This window comes from Beauveria bassiana (assembly GCF_000280675.1).
Source record: "Beauveria bassiana ARSEF 2860 unplaced genomic scaffold BBA_S00020, whole genome shotgun sequence".
In the NCBI taxonomy this organism is placed as follows: Eukaryota; Fungi; Ascomycota; class Sordariomycetes; order Hypocreales; family Cordycipitaceae; genus Beauveria; species Beauveria bassiana.
The window spans coordinates 278306-302421 of NW_007930855.1; the positions used below are offsets into that span (position 1 = coordinate 278306).

Below are 24116 nucleotides of genomic sequence, written 5' to 3' on the forward strand. Positions count from 1 at the left end.
AAAAAAAAAAAAAAGGGGGGGGGGGAAGCTAATTGGCAGTACTTTCATATTGGGCTCGGAAAAGCGACCCTTCAGTAGCCAAAAGTTCTCGAGGAGCGCCAATCTCGGCAATCATTCCCTTGTCCAGGAACACGATGCGGTCAAAGTCGAGAATAGCGTCCAGCTTGTGCGCAATCGCAATCACAGTCTGTCCTACAAACTCGTCGTGGATGATGCGGTGCATCATGTCGTCCGTGTCGGCGTCAACGCTGCGAAGCAAGTTAGAATCTCCATCAATCGTTGGGATGTAGATTGACGCACCTGCTTGAAAACTCATCCAGAACCAGGATGCGACCACTGCGAACCATGGCACGTCCCAGGCAAAAGAGTTGTCGCTGCCCATGGGACAGCAGATCCGAGTCCATATCCGAGTCGAGTCCGCCGTGCTCCTCAAAAATTTCCCATAGCTGGACGGTCTTTAGGACCTCGATGAGACGCTCATCGGTCGCCTTACCGAGTGGGTCAATATTTTCTCGCACACTGCCATATAGGAAGAATGGCTGCTGCGGGACTGTGTTCAGTCGTATGCGCAACTCGCCTCTCGGTGCCTTGGCAATGTCAACTCCATCGATCAAGATCGAGCCAGTACCTGGGTCGAGCATGCGGAAAAGACAAGAGACACAAGAAGATTTGCCACTGTAACTGGATTAGAAAAAGAACCACGTCAAAGGAGATTGCGTAAACTCACCTGCCAGTTCGGCCACAGATAGCAATTTTCTCACCGCTCTCAATCTCGAGGTTGATATTTTGCAGAACAGGTCCCAGGCTTGCCTCGTACGAGGCAGATACGTTTGCGAACGTGATTGATCCGCTTTTGGGCCAGTCGCTGGGCAGATCCTCCGTCTCACCAATGGCATCCTCTCGTTCGGTTCCGAGCACAAATGAACGAACACGACTGACGGCTCCAATGGCCGTCTCCAGATGTGTCCATTCCGTGACGACCAGCTGGAGTGTCTGACTAAACGAGACAATGTTGAACAGCGCGACACCAAGAAAGCCAGTCGAGCCGCCGCGAATATTGGTTGCGAGGCCGACAAGCAGTACGGCGACCGCAGCAACAACTAGATTCAGCACCAAGGTGAGCCACCGCTGGATGCACCACATCAGGTAGTATGGCTTCTGCGACGAGTTGAGAATGTCGATGCTGCGCTGCATGTAGTGGTGCGACCAGTTGTAGGCACGGATGCTAGCGAGGCCCTCGATGCTTTCCACAAACAGCGAAAACAGCGGTGCCTTGGATTCAATATCCAAGAGTCGAAGCTGACGGGAAGTGCGGAGATAGTACAGCTGAATGATGTACAGGGCGCCAATGCAGAGCGGAATGGCCGCACCGACATAGCTAGAGCCGATGAATACCAAAACTGCGGAAAAGAATGCAGACAAAATGGCAATGACGGTCTTGTCCAACGCACTGGGTAGCTCGCTGTCAATCAGGTTGAGATCCTGACTGAAGCGATTAAGGATCGCTCCGGTATCTTTCGAAGTGATGAACCTCGTTGTGGCATTCATAGTGGTAGTAAGCAGACGACGGTGGAATTCAACCATCATCTTGGGCACAATTTTCAACTGGAAGACGGAGTCGGACGCAACACTGCCCAAGAACGCCGTGGCTGCAATTGTGGCATAGACACCAAGCCAGTACCCGATACGCTCATTAGGATGGCTCTCGTTGGCATTAGCCCACCACTGTAGCCAAATTGCTGCGCAATTGTCAGTTTCGAGGCGAGCTTCAATGTGCAAGTGGTATCAGTGACTCACATGGGAATCTAAGACCAAAGACAAACGCAGAATAAAGAATGACATAGAGCACCATGTACCACCAACCAGCAACACTAATGAAGTAGGCATAGATTTTCAAGTCGCCAACACGGCGACCACCATCGATGTCCTCTACTTCAGCGGCGGCCATGTGCTCCAAGATTTCATCTGGGAGTTCGAGGTCCAGCTCCGGCTCGCCGTCGGCCAAGTCATCGTCTTCCGAGCTCTCCAGGTCAAGCTTGATATCAGACAGCTCCTCCGGTGTACACTGCTGAGTAATGTTGCCGTGACGGTCGAGGACAATAACAAAGTCCGAGTAGCGTAAGTGACGGACTGATCTGAATTAGCATAGTGTAGCTATGATGCGGCCACAATGCTTACCTGAGCTTGTTGCCAAGATGGCTGTAGAATTCCACTGTCGGAGCAGTCCGTCACGGCCAAACACAGCATCAAGAATGCTGGACTCGGTAATACGGTCGACTCCGGCCAATACGTCATCCAGAATGATGACGTCCTCACCTGAGAAGAGAGCTCGCGCAAGGGTCTGTGTACTGTCAGTTGCGTGGTTTTCTTGTATAGAGTATGAAGCCACTTACTACACGCATTTGCTGACCACCACTCAGGTGCGAGCCACGCGTACCTACTTCGGTGCGGTCGCCATTGGGGAGAATGTCAAAATCGGCCGAGAGACAGCACGCTTGCACGACACTCTTGTAGCGAGGCTCATCCCACGTGGACAAGCCAACAATGTTGTCGCGGATCGTGCCTCGGAATATCCAGGAGGTCTGAGGACAATATGCGGAGCTTGGAAATCGCCTATCGAGGAAGCCTCCTACCTCGGGCACTTCGCCAAGGAGAAGTCTCAGAAGCGTAGACTTGCCACAACCCACGGGTCCAATGACCATGGTGGTCCTGGACTTGGTCACGTCAAAGGTGAGAGCTTTGAGCACAGGCTCCTTCTCAGAAGAGTATCCGGCTGTGACATTGCGTGCAGTGAATATTGTGTCAGTGCTTGGCAGGTCATTCTTTTGCAAGACTTCTGCTTTCACATTCTCCTTGACAACCGCATGCTTCTCCTGGGACGAAGTAGTACTTGACTCGTCCTCCTCATTGCTTCCAGAGACCTTTGCTTCGGCTTGTTCCGAATCGGTGTTTGAGTCACCTTGCTCATCTGAAACAAGGTAGTCTTGAATACGTTCAAAACAGTTGAGAATTGTCTGCGCATGTTCAAGCGCATCAGGAATGTTGACAGTGGGTTGATCTGAGAGCTCGTACAGAGTCAGGGCAGGAAAAATAATCTGTTCTGTAAGCGTCTGTGTGTTTCTTGATCTGGCGAGAAGAATAAAGACGCCAAAACCCCAAACAGGAGCAAACGTGGACGACACATAAACTAGGGCTTGTCAGTGTGCACTTTCAACTCGAATAACCGGTATACTCACAACCAGCGTTCAAGAAGATGTTCCAAAGACGGTAGCGAAGAGAGGACCGAATTTCGTCCTGACGAAGGCGGGTAATTACGTTGGAAATGGCACCGCTGACGCCGGTCATTCTAATGCCTTTCAATGCACCAAGGGCACCAGAAGTTGCTTCCAAGCGAGTTTCGATAGCCTCAAGCCATGGAACTTGGGCATTACCAGCAACAGTTGCAACCCGCAAGCTGCCAACGAGGCAAACTATAAAAGGTCAGCGCCGTGATCTCTTCAACACAGTCGGTGAACGGAGCGGGTATACCGATGACGAAAGCGGTCGAGGCTGACATTGCCACACCAAGAAACCTGTACAGAAGCCACAGGGCCAGGCCCAGCTCCAGTGGACCGGCATAGAGTTCGTGTACGTCTTCCATGCTTTCTCCGATGCGGTCAATGTCTGCACTCATCAAAGTCATTGCTTCGGCGTCGGAAGCAGCATGAGAGCTGACTCGAAGAGTCTTGTCGAAAATTACAGAGACGAGGCTACCGCGGAAGAGAGTGATGGCGCGATATACCTTGAGCTCGTAGACTGCGTACGCTACCTATATGCGAAACATCAGTTTTAGATTGCCAGCGTGAGCGTCGCGTGACATACGGCAATTCCAATATAGGCGAGGGCATAAGCGGCGATTAAGCCGTAGCCTGTATTTTTGTCGGATTCCGTTGGGGGCTTGTTAGTATAGTCGAGCACTCTTTGTACGAGGAATGGCTGGGATAGGGTGAATGCTGCATGGGCAAGTCGGGCAGGCACTGCAGCTAGTATCTGCCATTTGTAATGCATGATAAAAGTCCATAGCAATGCGTGTTTATTTGTTTGATCCGCTGCTCGAGCTGTTAGCGCCATCTGTGTTTTGAGTGTAAAGCGGGCCGCAAACCTCGATTCCACCTCTCCAGGAGCGATGATGGCTCCGACGCCTTGAGGAGGTCGCCATCTATGGGTGTCAAGGTGTCAACAGTCAGGGAGGAGCGGAAACCTTTGACCATGAGACTGTTGAGCCAGATGAAGAGAGCTCTGCTGTATGTGCTGCTCGTAGCTTCGGGCGCGGAATCCTGCCATTTGGGACGAAGCAAACGGCGCTTCTCGTACAGTTCCAGAGCGAACATGACGACCTTGACGCAAAATCCAGCGAGGAAAACAGCCGCCAGGTGATTAGCCGATTGCAGGTAGAATAGAGTCCGAACACGAGCAAGATCAAGAAGGGTGGACAGGCCCAGGTACAGAGTCAGGAGAGTCGACGGCCGCACCGATCGCGTGTGCTCCAGGTAGGAGAGGTACAGGAAGAAGAGGGAGGTGACGAGGGTGACTGAGAGCGCTGCGAGAGTTGACACCGTCTTGGGGGCATGAGGTTGCGCCCAAAGTGCCAGGAGAAGAATCTGCAATACAATATACGTCCCGTACGTGACCTTGGATATGCATTAGCCAGGGTTCGCTCTGCCCAATGCTTCGCAGTCGCAACAGTACCAATTTGACCGGAAGAAGCCATGATTTATCGACTTTTGCAAGCGCATTCCGCAATTGAAGTGCGCGCCCAAGTGATAAGAAGACTGCAGACAGGCATTAGCAAGCGCGGTAGCGAGACGGGTGTTTTACTAGGGACTCGCAGGTTAGGCTCAGCGGCAGAATCGTAAGAATCGTCTCCTCAAAAACCAAGGTGAAGTCGAAGCCGCCTAGACATGTCGAGGAGACGGAAGGCCCAAAGACTCTCTCGACATCAATTGTGCAGCTGTTGTTTGAATGCATCGCGATGCGTTTGGAATGAGGTAACGCGCGCGATTGCAGGTGCAGCCGGAAAGGGTCAAATTTGATGCCAGTGATTTCTTATTTCGCTTTTGATGCCCAAGGAAACCGGCCAGCTTGTGGGCGAGGCGAAATCACAAGATGGACAAAATCTGCATCGAGCATCTGCCGCCGTTGAGCGCAGGTCGCATGTTGCTTGCTCGGGTTAGGTGCCGGTGTAGGCTGACGGACCGAACGAAGGGGAGGAGGTGGCGCGCCCAAACGCCCGCAAAGCACCACGGCAGCCGGCGTGTGCTGGAATAGGTCAAGATGATGGGCGCTGGACTGCGGCTTACAGTGGGTGGCAGCAGCCTATCTACACACCCTGTTAGCGTGTATCCAAACATGACAACACGCCCCCTGTCCCCTGTCCCCTGTTGTGTTTAAATTTTACAATCCTTGTTTGGTTGTAAGATTTCTATTTTTCGTCTTGTTTCCGTGTTTTTGTGGGCAAGATGACGGGTTATGCAGATCTAGACTCGTCTCCATACACCGCTATCGATCTAATCAGTTGTTATTGTGGACAGCGCCGGCGGCTTTTTTCGTAAGGCATTTCTCATCTGATCGACGCTTGCCCACATAATTCGTCTGTACTCGGTCGGTGGGAGGGGTCCGGCATAGGGCCGGGCTAACACCGCTCATCAAAGCCGAACTTCAAATCCGAAGCCAAGACTTTTTTTTTTTTTTTTTGAAGCTTTTCGGATATTGTTCTGATTCGTCCCGGGCTACGCCGTGCTATCTGCCCCCCACCCTGCCTGTTACCTCGGGGTGCTCTTCAATGCATGGTCCCTACTGCAACGCTGTCACACTGCAACAACAGGACAACTACCTACCTAGCTCAGGTCGCGACGTTTCTTGACTAATTTCATCTCATCTAATCTAGCTACTGCATGCTGACGGGATTCGAGCACTTGTCAAAGCCGCAGGGTCTTTTGTTTTGTGGTATTTGTCACCAAACGTCCTTGCCTATTATGCATAGCACGCAGACATGTTTAACAATTACCTTGGCTTATTCGCATGTAACCCCTCACGGTGGCGTGATGATGGGATTCGTCATGACCAAAGCCTTTTGGTGACACAACTACCGGGTTTGCAATTCCCCGAGCCATGTACAAGCTTTTTAGTTTCGTCAGCGCTCATGTACACAACGTGCAAGACATGCTGATCTAGCCCGTAAAAGAACCGGTTATTGCCATTACAAGTATCAAATTGTAACAGCCACACCTTCGAGCTCAGTTGTAACTTGTCAGTAAACGAACTCGCAGTTCTTCAAGACATGCAGGATGGATTCGCGCAGGGTTCCTGTAAGATACCCTTTGGATTTAATTTCTCAGTGACTAATTTAATTTTTATTCTTACTTGTTCTTTTTAGTTCTATTACTAAACTTTTCTGCAGCATGATTAGGAAATTAGCCAAAACAACAAGTCAATCTATGCCCCCAGCCGTCTCCAACCTCTTTGTCACTATAATACTCGGTATATTTTATCCCTTGTCCATGATCTGCAGCCACTTCGGCCGCATTCCGTCGCTACTGTACTTCGTAACTACGGCTTCACACTTTTTGTAATCTCCGAAAGAGCACGTCACAGCGCAGTCCCCGCGGTAGTGCATTCTCCGTGCCCAATTGGCCCATTGTCGTCGCGTTTGTGCCAGACTGCTCATTCTCGTAAATGTCAAAATTCAGCAGCAGGCATGCCAGCAAAAGTTTAATCTCGGCCACGGCAAACGCTTTTCCTAGGCACAAGCGCGCGCCGTATCCAAACGGAATGTAACAGCTTTCCATGGCGCGCAGCTCGTCCTTGTCTGCTCGCAGCCAACGACCGGGGTCGTAGAAGTGAGGGTTTTGAAAGACGTGAGGGTTATGCTGAATCGCTATCGTAGAGGTTGAAATGATGGTCTATAAAATGTGGCTTAGAAAAGGTAAAGTAAAAAGAAAAAAAGAAGAAAAAAAAAAGAAAAAGAAGAAGAAAAAGAAAAAAAAAAGAAATAGAGGCTTTTTTTTTTCCCCAAGACTTACCCCTGCTGGAATCATGACGTCGTCGTATAAATTCGTTTCCGGCACAATTCTCTCTGCTCGGCCGCTAGAAAGCGGCCTTGTCCGGAGGGACTCGCAAAGACAAGCCTCCAGCACCGGTGCCTTCTTCCTGATGGCGTCAAAACAAGGCAGGCCGTCTCGCTCCAAAGGCAAGGCTTGCAGCTCGTTTCTGACCTCGCGCTGCCAGCTGCGGTGCACGGCCAAGAGCCAAATGGTATATGTAAGCGCTAGCGAGACTGTCGTCTGAGCAGCATGGATATTGTCCAGACACTCTGCGGCGACAAGAGTCTTGCGGGGAGCATTGCTGCTGCCCTTTTCGTCCTTGAGCAGCCGCCCGACGAGCGACTCGCCTGTAGCAGCTGTATCAATGTCTCTCAAAGTCGAGTCGAGTCGCTCCATGTTCCACTCGAACAGTCTCTGCTCGGCGTGCAAGAAGTGAGGATTCTTGAGATGGGTCATGGCAAACTTGATAAACCTGTGAGCAAGGGGAAAAGCGTAGAGTAGATTGTTCCAAATCTCGCACTCGGCCCAGTCTTGCAGAATCGTTTGCTTCTCCTTTTCAGAATCCAGCGACTGAGAAGTGTGGCTCGGGCCGTAGACGAGCGAGGTAATGTTGTCAAAGGCGTACGAATTGGTGAGCTTGAAGATGTCGGCACCAACAACGGTCGATTCCGCATGCGCACTATTGCTCAATTCATCCACAAAGCGGCGGACGCGCCGACGAAGAGGCAGCATCACGGCGTCGCTGTAGACCGTGGTTGGCTGGTAGAATGCAAACGTCGTCTTTCGCATGGCGCGGTGCTCCATGCAGCCAAGCGCGGTAAAGATTGTTCGCTCGCCGTACAGGGTAAAGTTGTTGAAGAAGGAGCTCTTTGGGTGCTGCGTCCCTGCGCGGTATATCATCTTGGTCGAAGCTGCGCTGGACACGGAAACTTGTCCCGGAGCAATGAGAATGACGGGGCCATATTCTTGATGCCACTTGTAAATCTGCTGGTTGCGTCGTAGAAAAATGTCATACAGGTCTACCCAAAGACGGGTAACTTTGCATATTCTTGGGCCGGGAATATGGCAATAGGAGGAGAAGAAGAGGGCATAGACGACGCGGCTTATCAAAAGACATGCCGCAAAGATGATTGCGATACTCGGAGAGTAGTAGTAGTAGTAGTTGTACGGAGACTTGGCGTCCATGTTTGCCGGGCTTGGACATGAAGAAGCCACAGTAGGTGCGGTGCGTCTGCGAAAGGTGGTAGATATGATGAAACCTGTAAGTTTTATATGTAACATGCTGCTTTATTGGTGCGTTGGCTGATCGACTAATAGACGCCGTCAGTCGCGTCCTCTAATTGAGCTGGGCGAACCCAGTCAGATTACCTATCCACGCAAGTACCAGGTTCCCCATGAAGCATTTGACAAGGCCGTGGCGAGTCTCTTGCATCATTTGCCATGTTTTGATAGATCCGAGCATCAGAAGCAAGGCATACCCCGCCATGGCCTCTGCGCTGAGCTTTGACGTGTATTCACTTGCATGATCCTATGGCTTCAGGCCGCGTCGACGCCAGCAGCCACTGCCACTCCCACTACTTGTGAATCCTATTCTCAGCAGATATTGCTTAATATTCGGGTCCTCTCAGATGACAGATGATGGAATTTGTCATGGTACTGGAGACGATTATATTCCACAAGCATCATTCAAGTGGTACAGTGGGCTCAGTAGCATAAGCACAGGTTGCCGATGACCGTTTTGGTTGTCAAGTTGTGAGACTTGAGACGAGTACCATGATTCCAGCACCTGATCATTTCATGTCCCGGGCCAGAAAGCTTCCTCCATGTCCATCCATGTCTCTCGGAAGTTTCCCAAAGCGCTCGATTGCGGGACATTTGGGGCGCACCTTTGCAAAGAAGAAAAGGCTGCGGGATTTCGTGTGACTTTTTTTTTTTTTTTTTTAGATGACGCATCTCGGCCACCTTGATGCCATAGGCTGGCGTCGTAGGAATACAGGCCCCACTACGATGAAGTCCTGTCCAATCCACGGCAATGATGTGCCTGGGCAGACGCAAGTTAAAAGTGACAAGGCGTGAAAGGACGGGCAGCGGCGCCGTATGAAAGCGAGCCGGCCTCAGCTCCGGGGTCAGGCATTTTTGTGGCTTGTAGTAGTTTAGTTTTAACTTGTATAGTGGAGCAAAGGAACTGGTGAGTTAGCGTCCCCGGTTTGCCGCGCGAGAAGCTTTAATGAGGCTCGTCCGAGGCGGCGATATTATCCACACCCAAGTACATGCAATACAATACGCCTCAGCCGTCTCTTGGCTTGGATAGAGTTATTCGCCGAGATTTCCGGGAGATTATTACACTACGGCATCTGTAAACCTTCTTTTTTCTGTATATGCTTTAATTGTGCCAATTTAGTTTTCTGCTGAATCATTGTGTTTAGTCAATAGAAAAAGTCTTTGACTTACACCTCGCTCGGAGCGTCATCCATAGGCCGGGGCGGTCTCGGCGCTAGATGTCGATCTGGCCTTGCAGCGTCAGCAAAATAAACGAACTGGAAATTTTGCCATGAACTACATTACACATCATCTCATGGCGGTGAGTTATATTTTCTCTCGACAGGATGATCTGCTACCAAGTCTCACAAGAAATCGGCACATTCAGACCGTAGCCCAGTGACATCGTGCATCTCAGAGCACGGCAAACCGGCACACCAGCAACCGAGGCGGCCTAGCAGCAATTCCAGAAAAAAATATGTAGAAAATCCTACACACCCCATAAGCGCCATGTATATCCGTCAGACCTGCAGTACGTGGGCAGGTCCCCTCTGCAGTTGCTAGGAAAATTGGATGGTGCCACGCGGCCGTCGTCGACTTTGCGCGCGCGCGCATTGATGGCTTCAAGTGGCGTGGGGTGCATGTCGGTCTCGAACTTTGGCATACATGATCAGGCTGTAACTTGTAAGCCATACCATCAAACGGCCAAAACAACATCTGTGCTTCCTGTAAGCACCGTCGAGTTACTGCGGTACCGGCTAGGAGTGGTGATTGTCCTGAGGGGGGCCCAATGTGCGCCGACTGTTCTACCAGTAAACCCCCCCCCCCCCCCACGTAGCCAGCACTCCCCCTCTCGAGGAAGTTGCCGAGTATGGTGTTTAATGCAAGCTCGGATGGATACCGTTATACCGGTTGATCTCTGTACAATGATGGCGTCTTATAAGCAAAGGTGCCCGGCTGCGGGCTTATATCACCAAGTAGACGACAGGAGTGCTTTCATAGCCTGAGTTGCTTTTAGAAACTGCGCCGCTTATACCAACATTACTCAACAATTTTTGCCGTAACAATCCAGATGAATTCATCGGAGAATGGTAATGAAATATCCACCTCGGATCTGGAAAGGATTTGGGGCTGGAATGCCACGGTGCCGGAGGCCGTCAATCGATGTGTCCACGATCTCATTGCAAAAGTCACGTCCAAACAGCCAACGGCAGAGGCCATTTGCTCCTGGGATGGAAGCATGACATACAAACAACTCGACAACCACTCGACACGGCTCGCCCATTACCTAGTCGGCCTTGGCGTTTGCCCGGGCAAAATCGTACTTTTGTGCTTTGAAAAGTCCATGTGGACGCCAGTGGCGATGCTGGCCGTCATGAAAGCCGGCGGCGCCTCGGTAGCTGTTGACCTGGTCCAGCCCGAAGACCGTCTGCGAGTCATTGTTCAGCAAGTCGAGCCCGTCTTGATTCTTTCTTCATCCAAGCAGCAGCAGCAGTCTGTCGCGAACAAGCTGCTCAGCTCCATGCCGCCGTCGGCCTCGGTGGTTGTCATCGACGAGGACCGGCTGTCTAGGCTGCCCATTCCTCTGAGCAGCGACAGGCTGCCAACAGTCGACCCAAGCAGTCTCTTGTACATTGTCTTTACGTCGGGCAGCACGGGACGGCCCAAGGGCGTTTCCATCAGACACTCCAACCTCAGCAGCGCAGTCAAGTACCAGCAGGCGGCGCACGGCTTCAAGCCAGACTCTAGGGTGTACGACTTCGCCTCGTACGCCTTTGACGTGGCCTGGATGAATGTGCTGCATACGTTGACGGCGGGTGGCGTGCTGTGTATCCCGTCGGAACAAGACCGACGGGACAATTTTTCAGAGTCCATTATACGGCTCGGGGTGACGTATGCGGAAATGACGCCGACAATGGCGTACGTCTTGTCGCCCAAGACGGCAGAAACGCTGCAGACGATTGTCCTGGGCGGCGAAAAGGCTCATGCTGAAGCCTTGGACCGCTTTCCCAAGGATGTCGAGCTGAAGAATACGTACGGTCCGTCGGAATGCACGCCAACCTCGACCATTTCCAATATTGATCGAAGCACCGAGTTCTCTGGCAGTATAGGTACCGGGTTTGGTGTAAACACGTGGATTGTATCGCCGTCCGACCACACCGTGCTGGTCCCTGTTGGAACGGTCGGAGAGCTGGTGATTGAGGGACCGCTCGTCGGCGCCGGCTACATTGGCGACCCCGAGAAGACGGCTGCCGTTTTCATCAATGACCCTCCATGGCTGGTCAGCGGCGGTCCCGGTTACAAAGGCCGCAGCGGCCGCGTCTACAAGACTGGCGATTTGGTGCGGTACAACCAAGACGGCGAAATCATCTTTGTCGGCCGTCAGGATACCCAAATCAAAGTCAATGGCCAGAGAACCGAACTGGGCGAGATTGAACACATTGTCAAGGAATGTCTCCTCAAAACGGCTGGCGATTGCAGATCCCTTGTTGAGCACATTACGCCCACTGGCTCAAAAAGACCAGTTCTCGTGGCGTTTGTCGACGTCGACGCCATGCCCGACGGGGACCTCTACTTTGAAACCCTGAGGAAAAAGGGCGCTGCCCTCGAAGAGCAGCTCACTCGGCGACTTCCTGCCTACATGACGATTTTTGCCTTTATACCCATAAAGGGCTTCCCTCTCATGGTTTCAGGCAAGCTAGATCGCCGGAGCCTTCGTGCCACGGGCGAGGCTTTCAACCTAGAGGAGCTGACGGCAATGAACCCCTGTCGCAAGGAGAAGCAGTCACCTACTACCGAGACTGAAAAGGCGATTCAGCATCTATGGGCTTCCATTTTGAATATCAGCCCGTCTAGCATCGGGGTAGATGACAGCTTCTTGCGTGTGGGCGGCGACTCCATCACAGTCATGAAATTCGTATCCCTTGCGCGTGAGCAGGGCCTACACCTGACCGTGGCGGAAATACTCAAAAAACCCCGTCTGGGTGACCTTGCCGCGGGTGTACTGAGCCAAAGCAACAGCAAAAGCCAAAGCAAAAGCAAAAGCAGCGGGCGAGAAGAGACTGTGAAGCCGTTTTCGCTCCTGCAGCCCGGCGGCCTTTCGCCCGAGGAGATTCGCCTCTACGCAGCCAAGATTTGCTCCGTCGCGCCAGACAAGATTGAAGATGTCTTTCCGTGCACGCCGCTGCAAGAGGGACTGCTTGCGCTGACGGCCAAGCGCGCGGGCGATTACGTTGCGACGGAGACGTTTGCGCTGCTTCCTGAAGTTGATCCCGGCCGGTTCCGCACAGCGTGGAAGACGTTTGTGTCGCAGACGCCGATCTTGCGAACGCGCATGGTTGATGTACCTGATCAAGGCATTGTGCAAGTCGTCATTGACGAGGGTCATCATCATGTCTTGGCCAGTGGAGATGATACTCGGAGTCTGGAGGATTATATACACGAGCATGAACAAGTACGCATGGAACTCGGGACGCCGCTCTTGTATGCTCGACTGGTGCAGCAAGCGCACGGCAACTGTTTGATTTGGACAATTCACCACGCTCTCTTTGATGGATGGTCGATTCCCATTATGCTCAATTTGCTCGAGACCATTTACCATAATGATGCAAACTTGCCATCACCACCATCGCCGCCGTTTCAAGACTTTGTAAAGCACATTGTCAAGGGTGACCAAGAGCAAGTTTCAGCATTCTGGGATAGCCAGTTATCCAACCTCGACGCTCAGCCCTTTCCTGCACTACCAGCAGCAGATTACGAGCCCCGTCCAAATGCCAAACTGCACCACCACATCAACGACGTGCAGTGGCCGCAAGCCGCCGGCGTCACGCCCACCATGGCGCTTCGAGCCGCCTGGGCCATTGTCATTTCCCAATACACAAACTCCAGAGACGTTTTCTACGGCGTCACAGTCGCTGGCCGACATGCTCCCGTGCACGGTATAGAAGCCATAATAGGCCCGACAATCGCCACGGTGCCCCTGCGCGTCCAGCTCGACTATTCAAAGAGTGTTGGTCAGGTTTTGGCGGACGTGCAGCGGCAAGCGGTCGACATGATTGAGTTTGAACAGGCTGGTTTGCTGAGGATTAGCCGCGTGAGCCGCGCAGCCAGAACCGCGTGCCAGTTTCAAACGCTGCTGGTTGTGCAGCCCAACAACAACAACAACAACAACAACAACAACAACAACAACAACAAGTCGGAGACTAATACTACTGCTACTACTACTACTACTGCTACCTCTACTGCAAAGAAATCTACAATTTTCGCGCCGGGCACCGAGCAAGAGGAAAAGAGTCCAGATTCTGGATTCATCGGAGCATTTGATACATATGCCATCAACATCATCTGTCACCTCGAGACGGATGGCGGCGTATGGCTTCAAATCAACTACGACGACGACATTGTCGCACCCGACACGACGGCGCGAATGGTGGCGCAAATGGAACACGTGCTCTGGCAATTGTGCCTCCCGGGCAACCTTGGCAAGACGCTCGGTGAAGCCATCACCATTAGCGACACGGACTGGGCGAATATCTGGAAATGGAACGCGCAGGTCCCCGAAGCAGTCGAGCGCTGCGTCCACGCGCTCATCGCCGACACGACCCAACGCCAGCCCGGCGCTGACGCTATACACGCGTGGGACGGAACATTAACATACGGGGAGCTCGACGTCTGGTCCACCAAGCTGGCCAGCTACCTCGTCAGCCAGGGCGTCGGCACGGGCTCCATTGTCCCCCTCTGTTTCGAAAAGACCGTGTGGACGCCGGTCGCGATGCTCGCCGTCATGAAGACGGGCGCGGCGTCGGTGGCACTGGACCCCGAGCAGCAGCCCGAGCAGCGACTGCGCGCAATCGTCCAGCAAGTCCGGCCCAAGCTTCTGCTATCGTCCATCAAGTACCAAAGCCTTGCCGCGCAGCTCACCACATCAATGTCGACTCTAGTCGTGTCGATTGACCGAGCATGGCTGCTGCTGCTGACCCAGACACTACTCTCTTCTTCCCCCGAGTCTCTTCTCGCGCTGCCTATTGTCGAACCAAGCAGTCCACTCTTCATCCTCTTTACCTCTGGGACGACGGGAACTCCCAAGGGCGTCATCGTCACGCACTCGAATTTCAGCAGCGCCATCCGATACCAACAAGACTTCTTCGGCTACCGCGAACCGCTTGCGCGCGTCTACGACTTTGCCTCGTACGCCTTTGACGCTGCCTGGCTCAACTTGCTCTTTTCGCTGGCCGGCGGCGCTTGCTTGTGCATTCCCTCGCAAGATGAGCGTCGCGACGACCTCGCGGCTTCAATGGAGCGATTTCGCGTCACCCACATCGACATGACTCCCACCGCTGCCAGTCTTCTCCTCCTCACTGACGCTGCTGCTGCTGCTGCTGCTACCAAGAGACTGCACACTCTGACCCTCGGTGGGGAGCGCCTACTGCCTACAGACGCCCAGCGGTGGTCGAAATCGGTCAAACATGTCAATAATATGTACGGGCCTAGTGAATGCACGGCTACGGCTACGATATCACGGGTTACGCCTGAAATGGTCAGCGGCAGCATCGGAGTCGGTGTCGGTGTGTGTACGTGGATTGTCGATGCGCAAGACTCTTCGTCCCTGGTGCCCGTCGGCTGCGTCGGAGAACTTCTTCTCGAAGGACCCCTGGTCGGCCCAGGCTACCTCGGCCAGCCAGACAAGACGGCAGAGGCCTTCATCGAGGATCCTCCCTGGCTGCTGTGCGGAGGCCGACGCGGACGTCTGTACAAGACTGGCGACCTGGTCCGCTACCACCAAGACGGCACTTTAATCTTTGTGGGCCGAAAAGATACACAAGTCAAGTTGAACGGCCAGCGTCTCGAGTTGGAGGCAATAGAGCACGTCATCCACACATGTTTTGCCGACGGCGGCTACGGTAGAGCTGTCGTCGACGTCATCACGCCTAACCAGGGTAAACAGTCAGTGCTGGTCGCGTTCCTGGACATTGGCATCGCGGACAAGAATGACTTTTTCAAGTCAATGCACAACCGCCAAGCGGAAATCGAGGAAAGGCTCACCCAGTCTCTCCCAACCAACATCATAATCAGCACATTCATACCCAGAAACAATTTACCACTGACCGCGGCTGGTAAAATCAACCGCCAAGTCTTGCGCGCGGAAGCGGAAGCTTACACCTTGAGTGAGCTGACGGCCCTCAACCCGTACCACAAGGAGCAAGAAAAGCGACCGCCTACAACCGAGGCTGAGCAAACGATCCAAGAGCTATGGTCCTCGACATTGGGCATCAGCCCAGACACTATCAGTGCCGACGATAGCTTCTTGCGTATTGGCGGCGACTCTGTCAGCGCCATGAGAGTCGTGGGACTCGCGCGTTCAAGGGGCCTCTACTTGACCGTGGCCGACATTCTCAAGCGGCCTCGCTTGAGCGATCTTGCCACCATTGTCGGGAAGCTCGTCGAACCCAGCCAGCAGCCCATTGCACCGTTTTCGCTCGTCCGGTCCGGTATCGATGCGCGCCAGACACAACTGGACGCGGCCAAGCTCTGTTCGGTGAGCCCAGAACAAGTCCAGGATGTGTTCCCTTGCACGCCATTGCAAGAGGGTCTGCTTGCTTTGACGGCGAGACGAGCCGGAGACTATGTTGCCCAGGAAGTCTTTGAACTGCGTCAGGAGATTGACATTTCACGTTTCCAAGATGCATGGCACAAGTGGGTGGCCAACACGCCTATCCTTAGGACGCGCATCGTTGATTTGCCTGGGCAAGGGCTCGTGCAGGTCGTGGTCGATGAGGGCTACACATGGCCCGAAACTGCCGTCGCTGAGTCTTCCGAGCATCTTGGCCACTACATGCACATGGACAACAAGCACTCCATGGGCCTTGGCGCGCCTCTGATGCGCTTCCGACTGGTTCTTCAGGGCCAGCGACATTACCTCGTCTGGACCATTCATCATGCCCTCTATGATGGATGGTCAATGTCCATCATGCTGAGCGCCCTTGAGAGCACTTACAACGGCAGCACACTCGCTCCCCCACCACCATATCAGGCGTTTGTGCAGTATGTCAAGACCGTCAGCCACCAGCAGATTGCCGACTTCTGGAGCCAGCAGCTCCAGGATCTGGAGGCGCAGGCTTTTCCAGCGCTGCCTTTGCCAAACTATCGACCCGACTCTCGCCAATCCATTGTGCGCTCCATCAGCGGCCTGTCGTGGCCAAAGACCGACGTCACGCCCACTGTGGTGCTCCGAGCGGCCCTGGCAGTCATCGTCGCCCAGTATACAGGCCTGAGAGACGTCATCTTCGGGACAACCGTCGCAGGCCGTCACGTCCCTGTCCCGGGCGTCGAGCGCATTGTCGGTCCAACCATTGCCACCGTGCCTCTGAGGGTGAAGCTGGATTACTCCCAAAGCGTCACGCATTTTCTGGCCATGATGCAGGAGCAAATGGCCAAGATGATTGAGTACGAGCAGGCTGGTCTGCTGCAAATCAGCCAACTCAGCCCCGAGGCCAAAGCGGCCTGCCAGTTCCAGACGCTGCTCGTTGTGCAGCCTGACGAGGAAACGCAGACTGCAGGCGGCTTGTTTGCGCCAGATACCGAGGAAGAGGATGAAGTCAACACGGAACAGGGTCTGATTGGAGCGTTTGACACGTACGCCATCAACATCATCTGCCAGTTAAAGCAGGGCGGCGTACGACTCCAAGTCAACTACGACAAGGAAATCGTGGCAGCTGAGCAAATGGCAAACATCATCTCGCAAATCGAGTTTATGCTGCAACAGTTTTGTACCTCGAACCTCGACGATAAGCTGGGTGACTTTATCTCTCTCAACACAGTAGATTTGGCCAACGTCTGGACTTGGAACTCGGTAGTGCCCGAGACTGCTAGTCGCTGTGTACATGACATTATCGCTGTATCTGTTGCTAGACAGCCCAACGATGTGGCCGTGCATGCCTGGGACGGACAGCTAACATATCAGGAGCTTGATACATGGTCAACCCAAATAGCTCACTATCTTGTTACTCTCCGAGTCAAGGGCTTCGTTCCCCTGTGCTTTGAAAAATCAATGTGGACGCCGGTCGCGATGCTCGCTGTCATGAAGGCTGGTGCCGCATCGGTGGCAATGGACCCAGCACAGCCAGAAGAACGGCTCAGGATGATTGTACAGCAGGTCAAGGCTACACTGGTACTGTCCTCTGAGAACCAGCGAGACATTGCGGACCGGCTCGTTGCGGCTACGGCAGCAAGTTCTGTAGTCGTTGGCGAGACGGCGTTGACTCAGCTCCCAGTCCCCGGTCCGACCGCCAAGCTGCCTGTCGTGAAGCCGGAAGATGCGCTGTACGTCGTCTTCACTTCGGGCAGCACAGGCAAACCCAAGGGTGTCGTGGTCACGCATTCCAACATGAGCAGTGCCATCCAGCATCAACAGCAGGCTCTCAAATTCAGCAAAGCTTCGAGAGTGTACGATTTCGCGTCGTACACGTTCGATCTCGTCTGGTGCAACCTCCTCCAGGGCCTTGCCGCAGGAGGCACAATCTGCATCCCCAGCGACCAGACGAGGAGAACCAGCCCTCTGCAAGGAATCGGCCAGCTCGAGGCCAATGTGTCGCTACTCACTCCTTCAACCATTCGAGCCCTTGACGTGGCGGGATTGGCTAACCTCGATACGCTCCATTTGATTGGCGAGTCCTTTAGACAGGATGACATTGCCTACATCCCGCACAAGACGGCCATCCACAACATGTATGGACCGAGTGAGTGTACCACATTTGCAACACTCCATCGCGTCTCAGAGGCGCGCGGTTCGGAAAAAACCATTGGCAAGGGAGTAGGTCTGAATACGTGGGTCACCGAGGTTAGTGACCACAACATCCTGACGCCCGTCGGAGGCATTGGTGAGCTATTGTTGGAAGGGCCTCTAGTGACGCTGGGCTACCTCAACGAGCCCAAGAAAACTGCACAAGTATTTGTTCAAGACCCGGCTTGGCTGCTGCGCGGCGGCTCAGGACCCAATCAACCCGGTCGCCATGGACGTCTGTACAAGACCGGTGACTTGGTGCGTTATCACCAAGACGGCAGCTTGACCTTTGTCGGCCGCAAGGACACCCAGGTCAAGGTCAACGGTCAGCGCCTCGAACTAGGAGAAGTCGAGCATGTCGTTCGGAAATGTCTTCCAAATGGTGTCAATGCCGGTGTCGTGGTCGAGCTTATTACGCCCTCCAAGGGCATCAAGCCAATTCTAGTCGCCTTTTTGGACATTAGTTCATCAGTCAAAAGCTCCATCGGCAACGCGATCGAGGTGTTAAATGACGCCATGAAGCCCATTCTTGTCGGCTTCGAGGAGAGACTCGCCGAGCAGCTTCCTGCCTACATGACGCCGTCTGCTTTCATGCCCGTCCTTGGGTTTCCGCTTACCGCAAGCGGCAAGATGGACCGCCGCAGTCTGCGCGCCAAGGGCGAGGCACTGACCCTGGAAGAATTGACCGCAAATGCCGGCCAGCAAGAAAAGCAAGCCCCCGAGACTGTTGCCGAGCGACAGATTCAGAGCCTGTGGTCTACCGTCCTCAACATCAGCCCGGATAGTATCGGCAGAGATGATAGCTTCCTGCGCATTGGTGGAGACTCCATCAGTGTCATGAAGCTCGTAGAGGCCGCGCGTCAGCAAGACGTCTTCCTTACCGTGGCAGACGTGTTCAAGAGCCCTCGACTCAGGGACCTGGCGGCCAGCATCAACGAGCGCTGCCAAATTCAGGTGAAAGAAGTCGCCCCATTCTCACTTCTCCAGCCTAGCTTCAGCTCCGACAATGTCCGAGCCCAAGCTTCCAAGCTCTGCTCCGTTGCCGCCGACCAGATCCAAGACATCTTCCCCTGCACGCCGCTGCAACAAGGTCTGCTCGCGCTCACCGCAAAGCGCGCGGGCGACTATGTCGGCCAGGAAATATTCACCCTTCACCAGACCATAGACATTGCCCGCTTCAAAGAGGCTTGGAACAGCCTGGTTGCCGCAACTCCCATTTTGCGAACACGCATCATCGACCTGCCCGGACAAGGCATTGTGCAGGTTGTGGTCCTAGAACAGCCAGAATGGCCCACCGACGCCGAATATGCCATCGACCTCAAATTTCTTGCAGACAAGGATAGACTCCAGTCGATGGGCCTGGGCACATCACTGACACGATTCCGGCTCGTTCACCAAGCTGGTCACCATCACCTTGTCTGGACAATCCACCATGCCCTCTACGACGGATGGTCACTGCTGTCCATGCTCAACTCTCTCGAAAAAGCATACAATGGTGAAGAGGCCTCTTCGGCTGTGCTTTTCCAGGGTTTCGTCGCCCACATGATCAACAATGATCCAGCGCAAGCAGCAGATTTCTGGGGCCGCGAGATGGAAGGCCTTGAAGCGCCTAGCTTCCCAGCGCTGCCGACTTTTAATTACCAACCGATTGCCAGTCAGTCCATAATACGAAAGATCAGTGGTCTGCGTTGGCCTCGGGTTGATGTAACTCCTTCTATCGCAATCCGAGCCTCTTGGTCCATTGTCGCTGCTCAATATACTGGTGTGGACGACGTTGTGTTTGGCGCAACAATCGCAGGGCGCAGCGCGGCCGTGCCTGGTGTCGAGTCCATGGTTGGCCCGGCCATCGCAACAGTCCCTCTCCGCGTCAGATTTGACGACCGTTCCAAGACAGTTGCGCAGTTCCTCATCGGCATGCAGGAACAAGCTGTAAAAATGATTGAGTTTGAACAGACGGGCCTGTCACAGATCAGCCGGGTGAGTGCAGAGGCGAAAGCAGCATGTCAGTTTCAAACGCTGCTCGTCGTGCAACCAATTGAAGAAACCCAAATCGGCAGCGACCTGTTCCTTCCGGACAGCGATGACGATCAAGAGCAGGGTTTCATGGGGTCCTTTGATACGTATGCTGTCAATGTCATTAGCGATCTGGAACAAGATGGTCTGCAGCTGCAGATTACGTATGATGAAAACATCATACCCGTCGAAAACATGACGAGAATTGCCGCCCAGATGGAACACATTCTTCGACAACTCTGCAACGCCGATAGGCTGCATGCTAAGCTGGCCGACGTCATGTCCATCAACACGCTGGATCTGGACGACATCTGGAAGTGGAATGCGACGGTTCCAGAGGCCCTCCATCGCTGCGTGCACGACTTGATCAAGGAGACGGAGGATAGACAGCCACAAGCGATCGCCATTCATGCGTGGGACGGCCAGTTCACCTATCAAGATCTCGACAAGTGGTCAACACAACTCGCTCATCAGCTGGTGAAACTTGGGCTGCGTGCAGGGTCCATCGTGCCCATTTGCTTTGAAAAGTCTAGGTGGGCATCAGTGGCGATGCTGGCGGTGATGAAGGCTGGCGGCGCATCGGCAGCATTGGACCCAGCTCAGTCAGAAGAACGATTGGCCACGATTGTTCAACAAGTCCAGCCACAGTTGATGCTCGCATCGTCCGGCTGCCAAGAACTTGCCAAGAGACTGGCAGAGCCTCCTGGAACTGCTGTCATTGCAGTAGGCGAGACGCAGATCAGCCAACTTGCAACCCAGGACGATGCCAAGTTGCCAATAGTCGCACCTCACTGCCCGCTCTTTTTGCTGTTCACGTCTGGAACTACCGGAACCCCCAAGGGTGTCATTGTCACCCATTCCAACTTTAGCAGCACAATCCTCCACCAGCACGGCTACTTTGGCTACGACAACTCTGCTCGGGTCTATGATTTCTCATCGTATGCTTTCGACGCAGCCTGGCTCAATCTCCTGCTTTCCCTGGTCGGCGGGGCCTGCCTCTGTGTGCCTTCTGACGACGAGCGCTGCAACGACGTAGCCGAGTCAATGAAGCGATATCAAATCACGCATGTTGACATGACGCCGACGGCCGCCGGCTTGCTACCAGAGAGCGCCCTGCGCAAGCTGCATACAATGACGCTCGGCGGGGAGCAGCTCCGGCCTGTGGATGCGCAGAGGTGGGCAAAGTTGGTCAAGAACGTGCGCAACATGTACGGTCCCAGCGAGTGCACGGCGACGGCCACGATTTTGAGCATCGACTCCCAGGCTATAGTCAAAGACAGCATCGGAAAGGGCGTTGGTCTCTGCACCTGGATCGTTGATGCAGAGACTTCAAGCTCACTCGTGCCCATCGGTTGCGTTGGCGAGTTGTTGCTCGAGGGTCCCTTGGTAGGTCCGGGTTATCTGAACGAGCCCGAGAAAACTGCCGCAGCCTTCATCGAGGATCCTGCCTGGCTGGTACGGGGCGGGCTCAACTACACTGGCCGCCGGGGTCGCCTGTATAAAACGGGCGATTTGGTTCGCTACCATCATGACGGCAGCATCATATATGTCGGCCGTCGGGACACGCAAGTCAAGATCAACGGACAGCGTCTCGAGCTGGGTGGGGTTGAACACGTTATACAAGAGTATCTCGCCAGCACCGGCGGCGAGACTGGTGTCGTGGTCGAGCTCGTGAAGCCCTTCCAAAGCCACAAGCCCGTCCTCGTGGCCTTCTTGGACTCTACAACAACACCAGTCCATGAGCTTACGCAAAAGCTCCAAGCCGGCTTGGAGGACGTCCTAATCCAGTATCTCCCCACGAGCGTGACCATCACAACGTTCTTCCCCGTCACTGGCTTCCCGCAGACAGCGACTGGCAAGCTGGACCGTAAGAGCCTGCGCGCCAAGGTGGAAGCGCTCACGCTGCAAGAGCTCACCGCCGCCAACATTTACCAAATCGAGAAGCGCTCGCCCAGCACAGACGCCGAGCGTCTGATGCAAAAGCTCTGGGCCGCGGTGCTGGACATCAGCAAGGAGAGCATCGGCGCCGACGACAGCTTCATGCGTGTCGGTGGCGACTCCATCAGTGCGATGAGGCTGGTCGGGGCTGCGCGACAGCGTGGCTACAGTCTGACTGTCGCCGACGTGCTCCTCCATCCAAAGTTATCCGACACTTCACAGAGGCTGCGTCGCATTGAAGATTATGAGCCCGCCGAGAGTGCGCCGAAAGCACCCCTCCAGTTGCTGCCATCCAAGATATCCAATGAGCGTCTTGAAACTGTTCTACAGAAATGGAGCTCCCGCGATGAACAGGCGCAGTATATTTCCCCCGTCACGGACGAGCAGGCGCGTAGTCTCTCCATGACGTACTCTGCGTCCCGAAGCATGCTGTTTTACCACGCCTTCGATTGCTCCACCGACGTCGACTTGTTGAGCATGATCAAGGCGTGCTCGGTTCTGGTGTCACGGTTCGACATTCTGCGCACCGTCTTCATCGTGGAGGGCGACTCCTTCTTGCAAGTTGTTCTTCGCTCCATGAGCCTGGAGGCGCCCACCATCGTGGCAGAGCAGGGCGAGGATGTTGAAACGTGCATGACGGCCCTGCTTCGTCGCGAGTCGTCCAAGGCGCTGGGCCTTGGTGTACCGCTTACCAAGTTCTACATCATTTACTCTGAGCAGCAGCACATGTACAGAGTGATATTGCGTCTGTCTCACGCGCAATTTGATGCCATCAGCTTAGGTCAAATCTGGTCAACTTTCGAGGACGTTTGCAAGGATGGAATCAAGGCCAGCTCAGAGCCTGTTTCGAGCTTCACTGCGCACATAGAGTCCATTTCCAGGCTTGACAAACCGCAAGCAGTGACTTACTGGCGTGAGTTGCTACAAGGATGCTCCGTGACGAAGCTAAACGAAAGCATCTCCCACGATATCAAGCACGATGCGGGGATTTCGGTGACGAACTCCATTCCGCAAAGCCAACTCCGTTCATTGGATTTCACATTTTCCACCGTGCTTAGCGCTGCTTGGGCTTATGTGCTTGCCAAAAGATCACAGATTGACGATGTGGTGCTCGGGATTTTGGCGCACGGGCGAGACCAAGCTCTTAGCGAGGGTGTCTGCGGACCATGCGTGAATGTTGTGCCGCTGCGTGTCACACTTAAAGATGACTGGCGGGTACAGGATCTCCTCGGCGCCGTCCATGCTCAAAGAGTGGCCAGCATTCCGTATACTCAGCTTGGCTCTCGCGAAATTGTGCGCAGCTGCACGGACTGGTCGCAAAATGCCTACTATGGCACCGTGATTCGCCACAATAGCTACAGTGACGACGAGAACAGGGCGAGTCGCATGCACATTTTCGAGTCTCTAGGCTCGAGCGCAGCTCCGGTTGATATTGACGATGTCGAGGTCCACATCATTGCTGTTTCGAGCAATGACAATATTGATGTCGAGATCTGCTTCGCGGCGAACGTGGTTCCCGCCGATGTTGCTCATCAATTGGCAGCGGACCTGCAGGAAACTATTCTGCAGTTTTACAATGGACTGGTTGCGCCTCTGCATTCTCTGCAGGAGCTGCCTCCTCTGAGTTGCTCGCTGCCTATACTCTCAAAGCCCGTCCATGTCAATGGCATCGAGGCCAAGACATTACTGGCGGAGAGCTGCCCACCTGCCAAGACGGAAGCTCTGCGCGCGGCTTGGAAAAGCGTGCTTGGAGATGGTGTTGAGCTGGATCTGGAGTCGCCAGAGACGTTTTTCGATCTGGGAGGTGACTTGATTGGTGCTGGCGTCCTTGCTGCCCATGTTGCAAGCCAGGGGTATCTCATGAACACCGAGGATGTCTTTCAGCATCCAACTTGGCTGTCGCAGCTGGCTTTGCTTGCCGGCCGGGCGCATTGATGGAGTTTGTCCGTAATATCAGGACGGGTCGTTGAAGGGAAAGAAAGGGCTAGGCTTCGACTTGAGCTGCCCGTAAAATATTGTCTGTACGAGGAATAACGGAGAATTTT

The 24116-nt window shown here is 54.0% G+C and overlaps 3 protein-coding genes across 3 annotated transcripts; 1 reads left to right on the forward strand and 2 right to left on the reverse strand.

The window, feature by feature from the left end:
- Positions 1-28: 28 nt before the first annotated feature.
- On the reverse strand, positions 29-5007 carry BBA_06725 (ABC transporter; the record flags this gene model as incomplete). The annotated part of the gene is made up of 11 exons (XM_008601822.1): positions 29-248; positions 301-675; positions 728-1739; positions 1798-2130; positions 2179-2341; positions 2394-3187; positions 3237-3470; positions 3529-3808; positions 3862-4088; positions 4142-4670; positions 4858-5007. The coding sequence occupies 11 exons, from the start codon at positions 5005-5007 to the stop codon at positions 29-31; spliced, it is 4317 nt and encodes a 1438-aa protein (XP_008600044.1).
- A 1589-nt stretch (positions 5008-6596) lies between these two features.
- On the reverse strand, positions 6597-8267 carry BBA_06726 (Cytochrome P450 CYP625A1; the record flags this gene model as incomplete). Its single annotated transcript, XM_008601823.1, has 2 exons — positions 6597-6941; positions 7062-8267. The coding sequence occupies 2 exons, from the start codon at positions 8265-8267 to the stop codon at positions 6597-6599; spliced, it is 1551 nt and encodes a 516-aa protein (XP_008600045.1).
- Positions 8268-10413: 2146 nt separating this feature from the next.
- Positions 10414-24006, forward strand: BBA_06727 (nonribosomal peptide synthase; the record flags this gene model as incomplete). The annotated part of the gene is made up of 1 exon (XM_008601824.1): positions 10414-24006. One exon carries the CDS (start codon positions 10414-10416, stop codon positions 24004-24006), a length of 13593 nt encoding a protein of 4530 aa, XP_008600046.1.
- Between the last annotated feature and the right edge of the window lie 110 nt (positions 24007-24116).